General features: G+C 42.0%; 1 protein-coding gene across 1 annotated transcript in view; it reads left to right on the top strand.

Annotated features, from left to right (window-relative positions):
* Nucleotides 1-13,113, top strand: part of DNAAF6 (dynein axonemal assembly factor 6) — a 195,963-nt gene that overhangs the window by 38,347 nt on the left and 144,503 nt on the right. The window contains exon 2 of the mRNA XM_069213733.1: nt 10,463-10,585. Coding sequence (XP_069069834.1) covers nt 10,487-10,585 — 99 coding nt within the window. The 5' untranslated portion in view covers nt 10,463-10,486. The remainder of the gene's footprint in view (nt 1-10,462; nt 10,586-13,113) is intronic.

The raw sequence follows: 13,113 nt of genomic DNA, 5'->3' as shown, positions 1-13,113 counted from the left end.
ATAAACATGTGCCGAATCACCCATTTACGGCCACCCGGCCATGTCGACGTAAAGTTGTAACTGTATATACATGGCATCTCTGACAAAACAAGTAATATCGAAAAATCAATCAACACAAAGAAAACAAGTTACACTAAGTATTACATTCTAGATATAATTCCTGTATAGCACCAGTATTAATAGTATATTTACCTGATCCATGTATGCATATCCTATAAAAGACCGGAGCCGCGTTTAGCAGTTCCGATCATAACAGCCATTATGTGAAACCCGACTGCATTGAATTACGTCATTAAATAGCTACCTGCTGAGCCGGCGCGCGTTTAGCTAACAAGAAAGCGCGACTCGTAAATACACGTTCCAAAATGCTGGCCGATTACGGGCGCCATCTTGGAAAAATGAAATTCATCCAAATACTGCCACTAATATACCAGATCAAATCAAATTGCTACCACTACTTAAAATCAAAACATCAATCAAAATTCCAATATGTTACACACACAACCAATATGACCATATAATATCCCATGAAGGTATGTCATTATTCAGTCAATAGTTCAAAAAATCCAAAATTCACAAAACAAATGTGCCATAGTTCCCATCTCTCCTGTAAAACCCGGCTGAGATGGAACAATATAAACAATTAATAATATTGTCCTCTGAAAATAATCATGACAAGTGAGTGATAATACAACGTAGGCAAATGGAGAAGGCTATGCAATGCACAATTATTTTATGTACAGTTAAACTTAATCATACATGATCAAAGTACATTGCATGCTAATTATCTAATACATAGGTTATCCTAAGCACAAATAATTATTATTTCCATAAAACATAATGTTTAACGACACCGAGAAGACCCATAAATTAATAAAAAATAACTCAATAATATATAGTTCCTACAATCACTTAACATCCATCTAGAAAATATTCCATCTCATAATTTGAATTAAGCCCCATTTCTACCGCTCTAAGTTTGAGAATCCATTGACATTCCCTTTTCCTTAATTGTAACTCCCTATTTCCACCACGTGGATTAACTCCAACTGTCTCAAAACCAAAAAATTCAAAGGTCCATCTGTCCGTCTGATTCGGACATTGACTCATGTGTGTGATAATGGGATAACGCTCATCTCGATAAGTAAGAGCTCTATAGTGCTCACCAATTCTGACTTTCAGGGGTCTGATAGTACTGCCAATATAATACAACCCACATTTGCAAATTATCATATATATCGTAAAACAACTGTCACAAGTAATGTGGGTAGTAATAGGGAATTTGTCTCCCATCAAACTAGCAAAGTTGGTAATACCTGACTTGCTAAGCTTACACATACCACACCGGCCACATTTAAAAAATCCCTTATTGTGGGTAGTGAGCCAATTGTCATGTGACGAAACCTTAGGGTAACTTGGACACAAGATATTCTTGAGAGTTCTACCCCTACGAAAAGTAAACAGAGGTGAATCTGATAAAAGATCCTTGAGAGTTATGTCTGCCTGAAGTATATGCCAGAACCTCTTCATACATCTGCGTAGAGCCATTGAAGCAGGAGTGTAGTCGACCACACATCTAATATGTTTGTCCGAAACTATATTTCTGTGCTTTAGGGTATCTGCCCTGGAAATACGCATAATCTTATCACAAGCTTTATCCAAAACCCCTGTGGGATATCCCCTTGATTTGAATCTGGCTGTAATATCACGAACATTCTCAACAAAATCCGACTCAACACTACAGTTTCTTCTAGCACGTATCAACTCCCCATAGGGAATAGAAAAGATTTGATGGCGTGGATGTGCACTGTTAGCATGAAGAATTGAATTGCAGGCTGTACTTTTTCTATGCAACCGGCTTTCTATTTTATCTTGAAGGATAAAAAATTCCACATCAAGAAATGTAATATTGGTACTACTGTATTCCCAAGTAAATCTGATATTAAAATGATTGGAATTTAAAAACTCAACAAACTCATTTAGTTGAGTAACATTTCCCGTCCAAATCATGATGACATCATCGATATAACGACCCCAAAAGAGTATATGTGAATTCCATGTTTGTGCTTCTGAACCCCACACAAGTTCATGTTCGAAATATCCCATAAACAGGTTCGCATATGATGGAGAAAAGCGAGATCCCATAGCTACACCCCTCTTTTGACGAAACCATTTATTGTTAAATAGAAAAAAATTATTATCCAAGATCAATCTGATCATCTCCAACACCATAGTAGTATGTCCATATACACTGGCCGACTGACTGTGTAAAAAATAACGTAAAGCTATCATACCTAAATCATCATCAATGCTAGTATATAATGAGGTTACATCTAACGTCACTAAAATCATACCCTGTTCCCAAGTAATATCACCCAAGATACCCAAAATATGTTTGGTATCCTTGATGTACGAGGGGAGATTACTAACAAAAGGCTGTAAGAATATGTCTACATATTCAGACAATCTCTCTGTCGGACCACCCAATCCCGATACAATAGGTCTGCCCGGAGGTGAACGAGCATCCTTATGAATTTTAGGTAACGTATACAGACAGGGAAATTTAGGTCTACGTACCAATAAATATAGGTACTCATCTTCCCTAAGTAACCGTTGATCCAAGTAAGCTTTTAAAAATTTATTGATCTTATTTGAAAGAGCTGGTATCGGATTATAATGAATTTGCTCATAACAATCAGGATCCTCCAATTGTCTACAAATTTCTAAATTATAGTCTCGGGTGTTCATCACCACAATATTACCGCCTTTATCTGCCTCCCTTTATAATAATATCCTCACGAGTACATAGGCTTTTCAGGCACTCCAATTGGTTCTGAGTCAAATTATTATGCTGCTTCCGATAGTGAGCCTTGTTACTATGTTCAGCCTTCAAAAGGTCCTGCCACACCAATTTGAAAAAAGTGTCAACGCTGTTACCTCCACTCAGTGGGTATCCACCTGGATCTAGATTTTAAACCACTTGCTCTAGTCTCTGGTACCACATCCAAATCTTCCAAAATCTTCGTAACCTGCAGTCTTATAACCAGGAGTAAAATAAGTAATGCTAGGTTTTGTTGTTTACTATTAATCTTTTAAATATGTACTGCAACATATCCAAGGCATGTAAATATTGAAGTAAAATAATAAACGAAAAACTTACTTTTCACTTCAACAGTGAGAAAATTCTACCACAAAAATACTATAAATCAACTAAACATAAATGTTGTGTTAACTCTTTATCGTATTTTGTTGTATTTACACGAAAGTAGTTTCCCATTGTGATCATCCCTTCTTTAAGGCAAGTTACCTAAAAAAAAATCTTCCATTGCCCAAAACTGTCTTTTCCTTTTTGTGTTGCAACTTTGCCAGTATGTGTGCATTTTGCTTGCCAGTGCTGTTTCGAAGGCCAATTTCCCGTGTTTAACTATTTTTTTTAATAGAAAAGCATCCTTTTTGTTTTACATAGTAGTATTTTTTTGCCTTTGCAGTTTCCTTTCTCATCTGTGCCTCTAAATCATAAAGTTCAAATCTCTGTCCTATTCTACTACTCACAAATTCACTCCTCCCTCTTCTGCTGAATTTAATTGTGAAAATGTGATTAACGCTTAATTTTACTAACTTTATTTCATTGAGTTGAGTGGATCTTTATTTATGTCACTTGACATTTTTGTAGTACTTTTTTTTTTTTTGTACAACACCCATTAAAAGTCTAATTAACAAAACTCTTTCTGCTGGCCAGTCAGTATCCATTCTGTTGGTGTCAAAGAGATTCAAGAGTCATCACTAGCTTATGTTTACAAAATTAACCCGTTTGCCTCTTCATATAGTTCCTTGCTTCTATATCAATCAGTCTGTAACTATTGCAGGTTCTTGTCCCTCTATACCACAAACACATATTTTGTTAAATATTTTGAATATTCTCTTTCACTGCCCCTGATATTTGGTCAAAATGTAAAAGAGAATTTGTGAACAATGAACGCTAGATAAACTATTGTATTGCATATATCCGAGTTTGCAAATAAACCCCATGAAGGGCAAAGGTTTCAGCCCCAAGATCTAAGGTAATTTCATCTGTGTTGTTCAGAAGTGCTTGCTCAACATCTGTGTACAAGTAGTTTTTTTTTCTCCTACAATGTAGATGTAGTGTTATACACAGCACTTTACAATGTTTATTCATAAATATTATGGGCCTGATTATGAGCTTGGCGGTCCGTGGACCATGATGCGTCGGTCTGATCGCCATCGGCTTGGTGGTCGGAACAACATATTACGATGCATGCGGTCCGTTAGAGGAAAGACAGCCGCGTCCTGTTGGCAAGGCCAGGGAGCGCAGACCGCCACAGTGGTGAGGCAGGCTCCACAGGCCAACAGAGGCAGTGTTTCCGCTGGATACATTATGATGTTGTCTACCACCAACGTGACCGTGGCAGTCCAACCACCACGTCCCAGCAGGCGGAAACCGAGAGTATAAAGGAAGCACCACACCTGTAGACAGCGTTGCAAGTCCTGTACTGCCAAGGAGCCCATCACACACTTCTGGCGCCGCTGTTGCTCATAGATGGAGCCCGAAATCCATGCCGCCTTGGATGCAACTGATGGCAAATACACACATCTACCTATGTCATAAAGCACAACAACAGATCGTCACGCCGTCATCCACATGATATTGGGCTTACGCTACGGACACCAAGTCCACTTGACATAGTGTCCCGAGTCGGAGTCATTAACAAAGAATGGCACATAAACCGCTTGGTTGGGGTGGGGTCCGATTTGATATGGGTGGGTTTGGAAGGGGGGCTTTTTCTTCAGAGAGGTGGTCTTCTTTTTTTGGTAGGGAGGGGTATCAGTGCTTGCGAGGGGAAGGTGTGATGGGGAGGGCTTTGATGTGGAAGGGATAGATTGGGATGTGGGTGGGGGGGGCTCTCTCTGGTTTGGGAGGAGGGTTGGAGGCAATAGGGGAAAGGGCAAGGTCAAAGAGGAAACACTCCTTGGGAAAATGGGTATAGTCGTCAGAAGAGGTTGGGGATTTGGAGGTGGAAGCGGTGGTCTTATCTGTGGGTGTTGATGCCTTGGGTGTGTGCATGTGTGAGGCATTGCTTGTGTTTGGGTGGTGTCTGTTGCATATGTGAGTGTGTGTGTTTTCATGTCTTGGGGGCTGTGAGGTGGAGGTGCTGGTGGTGATGTCTGTAGGTACAGTGGATGATGTGGATTTCTATGTGTGTTGGGGTGCTGTCTGGGTATGGTAGATGTGGTGGATGTGTCGGTGTGCTGGGGTGGAGCCTGGAGGTATGGTTGATGTGGTAATGTGTCTGTGGGTGTTGTGGTGGTGTCTGGTGGTATAGTGTCAGAGGTATGTGGGTCCGTGGGTTGAGCTGTTGTCTGGGTGTATGGTGGATGTGTCACTGTCTGTTGAGGTGGTGTCACATGGTGGGTGTGTGTGGGCCAGTGGGAGTGGTGGAGGTGTCTGTTGAAAGAGTGGCTGATGTGGTGCCTGTGGGTGAATGTGGAGTGCCTGCGTGTCAGTGTGTCTTCCAGTGCTTGTGTCAATGTGTGCTGCTTGTGTTGAGGTGGGTGCATGCGGATGTGTCTGTGTGCTTGGGACAGGTAGCAGAATAGGGAATGTTGATTGGGAAGAGGGAGCTGGTGGAGGGAGATTTGTGGGGGGTGGATGGCTGCTGTCAGTGAGGAGGCCAGGGCCTATAAAGATCTTTGAAGGCCAGACTTATCACTATGAATGCCTTCCAGGAAAGCATTTGTCTGCTGAAGTTTCCAAAACACTGACATATGCTTTTTTCATACCACCAGATGCATGAGCATTGGGTTCTATTGGGCCCTGTGATCTGGAACTATTGCACTGCCATCTGTCTAAATCTTGGATTACTTTGGTGTGGTATGTGATAGGGCTCAAGCTGGTGGCCTCAACCACTTCCATGTTTGTCTATTCTACAGCACAGTGTCTGGGAAATCCTTTTCTTCCGTTTTCTGGAGGTCTGTACCTGTAAATATGTTCATTTACTCAGTCTGAGTCAATCATTTTTGATTTCCAATAGTTTTGACATGTTGACAGCCTATGTGCTGAACTGTGCGATAAAATGTTTAGTTTGACCAGATACTTGTTTCTATGAGTTTGTGTCGGATGGTTGTAATCCTGACCTGAAAACTATGTACATGCAACATATACCATCTTGAACAAGTACCTTGGATCATCACCATATGGTTCACAAGGTCTGACACATCTACATGGCTAAATATGAAATCAAAATCAGCAGACAATGAGTTGGTGATGGGTGATGTTATTGTGAAGCTACGACTAACGGAAAATATATGTGACATGACTTAACCAAAAAAAGAAATGTGAAAGGGTCAGTCATGGTGAATGAAGTCATTGGAGTAGATGCCATACCATTGGAAGTTCAAAGTCCAGAGTACTACTCTCATTGGAAATGGAACGTAGTTCAGGATCAGTCCACACAGTGAATGTGAGACACACAAAGGAGGTCCTTAAGGAAGAGGGTTATTGCTGGCAGTGGTGGGTGTCTTGCTATCTGCACCTCCTGGATTCTTTGCTGGACGTCCCTGCTTGCAGGGTGGGGGGGGGGAGATTAGCTGCTACAGAGGCATGGGTGTCTTTGGCTCATTGTTCCTCTGGCAGGGCCTCCCTTCCTCTGTCACCGATGTTGATCGGCCAGCTGTTGATGAGCCAAAGGTAGGGGAAGATTGGTTTCAAAAAGCCCTGCTCGGGGTTGTGTGTATGTTCCTCAACAGCCCTGTTAGTGAGGCCATGTTGGAATTGTGGGCTTCCATTTGTTCACACATGTCTCTCTGTAGCCGGATTTCCTGGAGTTCAGTCAACACCTGGTCCATCATTCCTTGGGACTCCTGATAGACACCCCAAGACGTGGCTGATGGTGTTGTGGCCAAGAGAAGCCTCAGTGGGCTTCCCCCGCTGGCCCAAAGCATCCCTCCCATGCTTCCTACCCCCACAGGCCTGTGCCTTTGGCACATGGTGTCCTCTCCAACTTGGTCCTGGATCCTCAGTGTCCGCATTGTTAAGCTGCACCTCAGGATCTAGGACTAGGTGGCACAAGATGGTGGAAACTGTACTAGGTACACAGGTTGGGGGGGCAAACGGTTTCCTGTGATGTTGAAGCAACATGGCTGGGAGGTGACATTGTAGGCACAGTGAGACTCACTGTTGCTGTTTGACCAGGTTGCCCAGATGGGCCAGAACCGTCTTCCCTGTCCACAAGTCCAGGAGTGTTGTCATCACTGAGGGCTTCATCTAGGGTGGTAGTGGTAGTTTTTTCTGTGGCCTCAGTGTGCCCTGTAGCAGATCCACCTGTTGATGAAAAACGTACATTGTTACTGGTTGATTGGTGACCTCTACGTCCAATGGTTTTGTGTTACAGTAAGCAGGGACATTGAACAAAGTTAAGTTGTAGGTAATCCAATTGTGCCAAGTAACCATGGAATTGGGTGATTTGACATGATGTGTGAACATGCCAAACTATTTTTGACTCAAGCAGCAGATAAGATGTGCATGTCAGTTGCACTTTGGAAGAAGGCCTGAAAAAGACATCTTACCACCAGTGCAGCCAACACAGTGGCGAGGCAACATGTATCTTTGACCATTTGGTGGCCTAGTTGAGTGGGATGGAGGCAAACCCAGGACTTTGTTGTATATGTGACTGGAGTCATCATGTGCACAGTGCTTTATCAATGGGTCGGCTGCCAATACCAATCTGCTGATGCATCTTGAGGCCTTAGGAACACTTGTTGTACACACTAGGTAAGGTGTCATTCCTGTCCTCAATAGTTTCATCTTGGTTAGCAATTCAAGATGGAGCTAAGTAGACAGACACATCTCTGAGTTAAGCATGATCCGTATCTTGGTCACTCCCAGGTGAGTAAACTTCAATTGAGAGTTATCAAGCAAGGGTAGTTGGACAAGTGACCACTGGGCTGGCTGGTGTATGGAGTTACTGAAACAGGGCCTTCTGGGAGTTACAGTCAGGTCACTCTCTCTACTCCCCAGCACTTGACAAATGCTTGGTATTACATGTCTGTATGCAGGCTGCATTTAGGTTTGAGCATACATTTACATTTTGGGACATACAATGAATCCTGAAATGTTTGTTTGGTATTGTGAGATTTAGCCTTGACAGTGTTAAATCTCAGATACTCTGGATATTGAATGTTGGTGAGGTACGTGAACAAGACAGTGGCAAAAGCTGAGCTGTGAGCATGCATGACATGGCAATTTTGTGACAGTTTTTGCATTGTAACAGACTCCACTCCCCCAGGTATTCCTTTCAAACCCTCAGGTCAGGATGCAAGATGGGCAACACCTTATCTCCTAGGAAAAGAGTCTTAACAGGGTACTGGGAGGGCCACCGCCTGTCTTCTTGGCCTCCTGCTGGTGTCTGGAGACCAGGGAACGGAGCTTACCCCTGAGGTCGTTCCATCACTTCCTAATGTCCTCCTTTGTGCGCAGTGTGGTACCTACCGCATTCACTCTATCGACTATCATTTCCCACATTTCTACTTTTCTACTGAGAGAAGTGTGCTGGACTTGAGCTCTGAACAATTTTGGCTGTACTCTAGTGATTTCATCCACCATGACTCTCAAATCATCCCCTGAAAATTGTGTGTTTATTTTTTTAGATGTGACATGACTGAAAATTTAAGGGGATGAAAGTGACTAACTAAACAAGACAAGTTAATATGGGGGAAAAATGTTACGATGTGTGTGAAAGGTGTAAAATGGGATGGAAAAGATAGCGCTGCCTTATGAGAAAAAAAGTAAAAGAAATGATGTGTGGTCTGTCATGCTGTCATGCTGTGCTGCAGTGGAAATGAAAAGGATTGTGGTCTGTGAAGGGGTGTTTTTTTTGTAGTGTCTTTTGCAGGTGTGTCCACTTGGCCAATGTGTGTCAGCTATGCTGTTTTTGAATTAATCCTATGTGCACTTGTCTGTTACTTGGCTGAACGTGGACTGCGGTGGTTGACAGCCTTTGGTTGACCGCCACGAGGAGAACGCCATGGCGACTGTGTTTGTAATAGGCTCAGTGATTGGCCATGGCGCTGATGGCACTGTAGGTCAGACCTCCTACATCCAAGCCTCTGCTTTGCTGGCTGTCTGCCTTTTTTGCTTGGTGGACAGCAGTCCTGCCTATATGAATCCTAATACAGTGGTCTAGAGACCGCCGGCGCAGCAGTCTTTTTGGGACTGCCAACATGGCAGTCTGGGTGGTCCGACTGCCAGACTCGTAATCAGGCACGATGTCTTTACCACATGTTGGTGCTGATATGGAAGACTTTACAAATGTGAATTACTAAAAAAGTTAACTAACTAGATGAAAATTACCTATAAACCCATTTCATGAATCTTATTACAACTACTTCTTCTGTTCAGATACTCAAGTAAGCTTAATTAGCTTTATCTTTTAAAAGACATTTTATATTTTTAGTCCACATTTTAAAGAAAATTAGCAAACATACATTTAATTAAAATGGAATTGGAACGCTGAATAAGTAAACGTTGAGCAGTAAGGTTAGGTCAACAACTGTGCATATTGTGTATCAGCATGCTTGCTCTCTCTACTCCTTGTGATTAACAGTGTTCTCAGCATTGGTGCCTCTAGGAAGCAGGGTGGTTAGAGACCTTTACTATTGGTCACAAACATTTTTAGCTTAGATCCGCCTCTTGTTTGTGATAAATTCGAAGTGTTCAAACCTTAAACTAACAGAGCACAATCCACAAATCTAAATGTACTCATATAGGTTAACACTTAAAGTAAAATTTCTGGAACTCTGACAGGTATAGACTTCCAGGAGTACTCCTATTTCCCAAAGTCAGTTATATCACTAGGGGGAAAATCTCCATTAGTAAATCAAGAGGAAATGTGCTTCTGCACTGAAACATATTTTGTTTTGCTTCTCAGCTGGGAAAATGTTTTTTCTTCTACAAAAAAATCACCCATCTTCAGCCCAATTACATTTGAGGATGTCCTCTTCCCATTACAAACCTGGAAAGGCTATTGCGCCTTCCTTTGACAAAACCAGTTTTATGTGTGTTTCCATACTAGGAAATAACCTTACTAGACTAAAAAGGTATGGTACGAATGGTAGTTGCATTTGGAATTTACACCCATTCTGCAATGCCTCCTTTTCTACTCCTCACCTTTGCCTGAAATTGCAGTGGTGAAACGTCCACTGTCCTTTTGCACTTTAATTAAGTGTGCTTTGCACTTCAAAATTTTCACTAATCCTTATGTTATAAGTCAAAAGGAGGAATTTTGAATTGCAAATGGCTTTTTTGCATTTCACATTATATTCAGAAGAAATGGTGAATAGGACCCTTTTTTTTGCAAAGGTTAGCAGTTTATATTCAAATGTGTGTTTAATGTAAGTGCACTAAGCTTTCATTAAGCTCATACATCAACTTTTGTTGTTTCTACAGTTTGTGCACAGGTGAAAGACCAGGATGGACATGGACAGCATGCACTCAGTCTCTTCACTGCAAGCTCTTTCTAAATTGCTGACTCTCGAGCAGGAAGGCGAGGATGAACAATTTGATAGTAAGGTATATATCCTTATTTAAGAAATTTGTGTCAACATAAGCAGAATATCTTCACATTTATTTATACTGTCAATTGTAATTATGATTCATTTTAATGACTTTGAGAGGCATTTCAGATTTGTAGAGCCACACAACCTAGACAAGGAAACCAATGTAGCATGAAGGGCTAAGGTAGGTTGTAAATGGATTTGTTAATCAAGTTCCTGTCCTCCTAGAGATGCCACGTTCAGTGGCTTTTTTTGAGGCCCTGAAGATGTCAGTGCCCAGCTCATATAACTACTCTGAACCTCACAACAGACGGTGATCTTGACTCAAAACGTCACACAATCATGCCACAGATTCAGAACTTCACTGAAAGGCCATAGCTGCTCTTCATGTCTCTTTCCAGTTCTTAGTTGTAGACAGTGCCCTCAGTTTTTCTCAAGGTTCACATGGGTAAAGGCGCCCGGAAGTTAACACTGTCTTCTGCTTTGTGATACACTAATGAATGTAAAATTTTCTAGCTATCGTGAATGAAAGTTTCAATTCTATTAAGGACATGGAGGCAACGATCTTGCTTAACTCTTCCTTTATTTTCTACTCAGCAGCCTTAAACAATTGGTAACTTTAATGTTTTCAAACACTACAAATCCCATAATTCTTTGCAACAACCAGAAAACAACCATAGAGATACAGCCGCATAAATATGGTAGTCAGAAGGCTCTTTGTCTTTCTTTGAGCATACAGACTGACCCAAGTGTCTTTCAGAAGTATTGTTTTTATTCCGATCCTGTGAAGGAAGAACACAGACCAGAAAGGATAAATGTATGGATATCTGAACAGTTGCCCATAACAATCCATAAGTAGAAATCAAATGGACCATTAAGAACAGTATGTAATGTAAAAGTAATCAAGAACAGTACGTATTGTAAAGGTGTAAACACAACCCATCACAAATCAATAAACAGGTATGACATAGCAGATACAGAGCAAACAGATATATACTTATTCCAACGGCAAGGATTTGACAAAGTATCAGGAGGGTGAAAATCAAGAAAACGGATCAGGAAGGATAATCCTAGCCTCTATGTCCGTAATAGAATTAAAACTCCTTCGCAATAGCTAGGACATTTTACATTCTATGTCAGGACTGGAGGCTCAACCTATGCTACTTTACAGCTGATTGACTACAAGAACAGCCATGCTGAGAAACTAGCTTAAAGTAAAAATATCCTGACTGTAGATTCTGAAGACTGCTGCTTTGAGGATATCCTTGAGTCTGCCTCCCAAAGAAAAATCTTTCCAGGCTGTAGGACCCCTTGTAGAGTGGGTGCCAAAAGAAGGATGCATCAATCCCCCGCTTCCTGAAGAACCCATCTGGCCCAATAAGCAATGGTAGGAGATGGAACTAGTTTAAAGGGCTTTTTGAGTGAGAGGAACAACTGAGTCATCCCTGCTGGGTGATATTCTTCTGTCATATTCTCATAAGGCCACCTCCATTTTGTGAGCCTCAGCATCTTCCCTGTGTCCTAAAACAGCCCAGTGTTCAAGGATGGCTAAAAGACCTATGTAAAGAGCCCCCAGACTTTTCTGGGTAAATAATATTTGTTCAAAAGTGTTTTTTCAGCTACCCGTGCCTGTTTTACTGTGGTCTCTCTGTGTTTCAGGCAGCTTGGCCTTTTAAAGTGTTGGTTTTTTTAAATTTTGTTTTTGCCGTGGCTGTGTGAATTACCTTTCTAGTTTGTGGCACATGACTTCATAACCCCCCCCTCCCCTTTTCTAAGTAAAAAGGCTACATACATCTTGCAGAGTGTGTTTTTTAGGAGACTGTTTAATCTGTTTCTGTGATTTAAATTGTGTCTAGAAACGGTCTGCTCCCCCTTTTTTTTTTTGCCTTAAAAAAGCCACATTTCTGAGCGCGCGGCAATCAGTATTCCAGTGTTTGTCTTTTAAACAATCTCTCCCTTACCTGGAAAGTAGACTCTGCTAGCTTGGAAGTGTGGATTCAGCCTGTCTGTATCCAAGGAGATTCTGAATAGAGCAGCAGCTGCCTCCTCCCTGGCCACAGGGACTGGACTTCAGTTAACTTGCTCCTTATATAAGTTTCTATTGGTTGTTGCATATGTTGTTGTGATAGGTTGTTGGGATCTGGTCATTCCATTGGTTGCTGGCTCCAGGGCTGGGGCTGTGATTGGTGGATAGGGCTGAACTTCTGATAGGTTGCTGTGTTTTAGGGCTGGGGCTGTGATTGGTGGTCAGGATTAGGGGTATGATTGGTGATTAGGGCTGGGTATACCATTAGTTGTTTGAATCAGGGTTAGAAATTGGATTGGTTATGGTTAGGACCTGGTTCCTATTGGCCAGTAGGGCTACTTAAGCCTAGGACTCAGCGCGTCTCAGCCTGGGCGTCGAGGCAAAGGGTGGAGAGGACAAGGGCAGTTGCCTGTTCAGGACTGGTAGGGCCTAGGGCCTAGCTCCTAGGGCCAGAAATGCGGCCCAATTCACTATGGACCAGGATTGAGTTCAGTCCCTACACATCCATCAACATGCAA

The sequence above is a fragment of the Pleurodeles waltl genome, chromosome 2_1 (genome assembly GCF_031143425.1).
Source record: "Pleurodeles waltl isolate 20211129_DDA chromosome 2_1, aPleWal1.hap1.20221129, whole genome shotgun sequence".
Taxonomy (NCBI): domain Eukaryota; kingdom Metazoa; phylum Chordata; class Amphibia; order Caudata; family Salamandridae; genus Pleurodeles; species Pleurodeles waltl.
The sequence above is the reverse complement of the archived record's forward strand: the minus strand, read 5'-3'. Positions and strand labels throughout refer to the sequence as shown.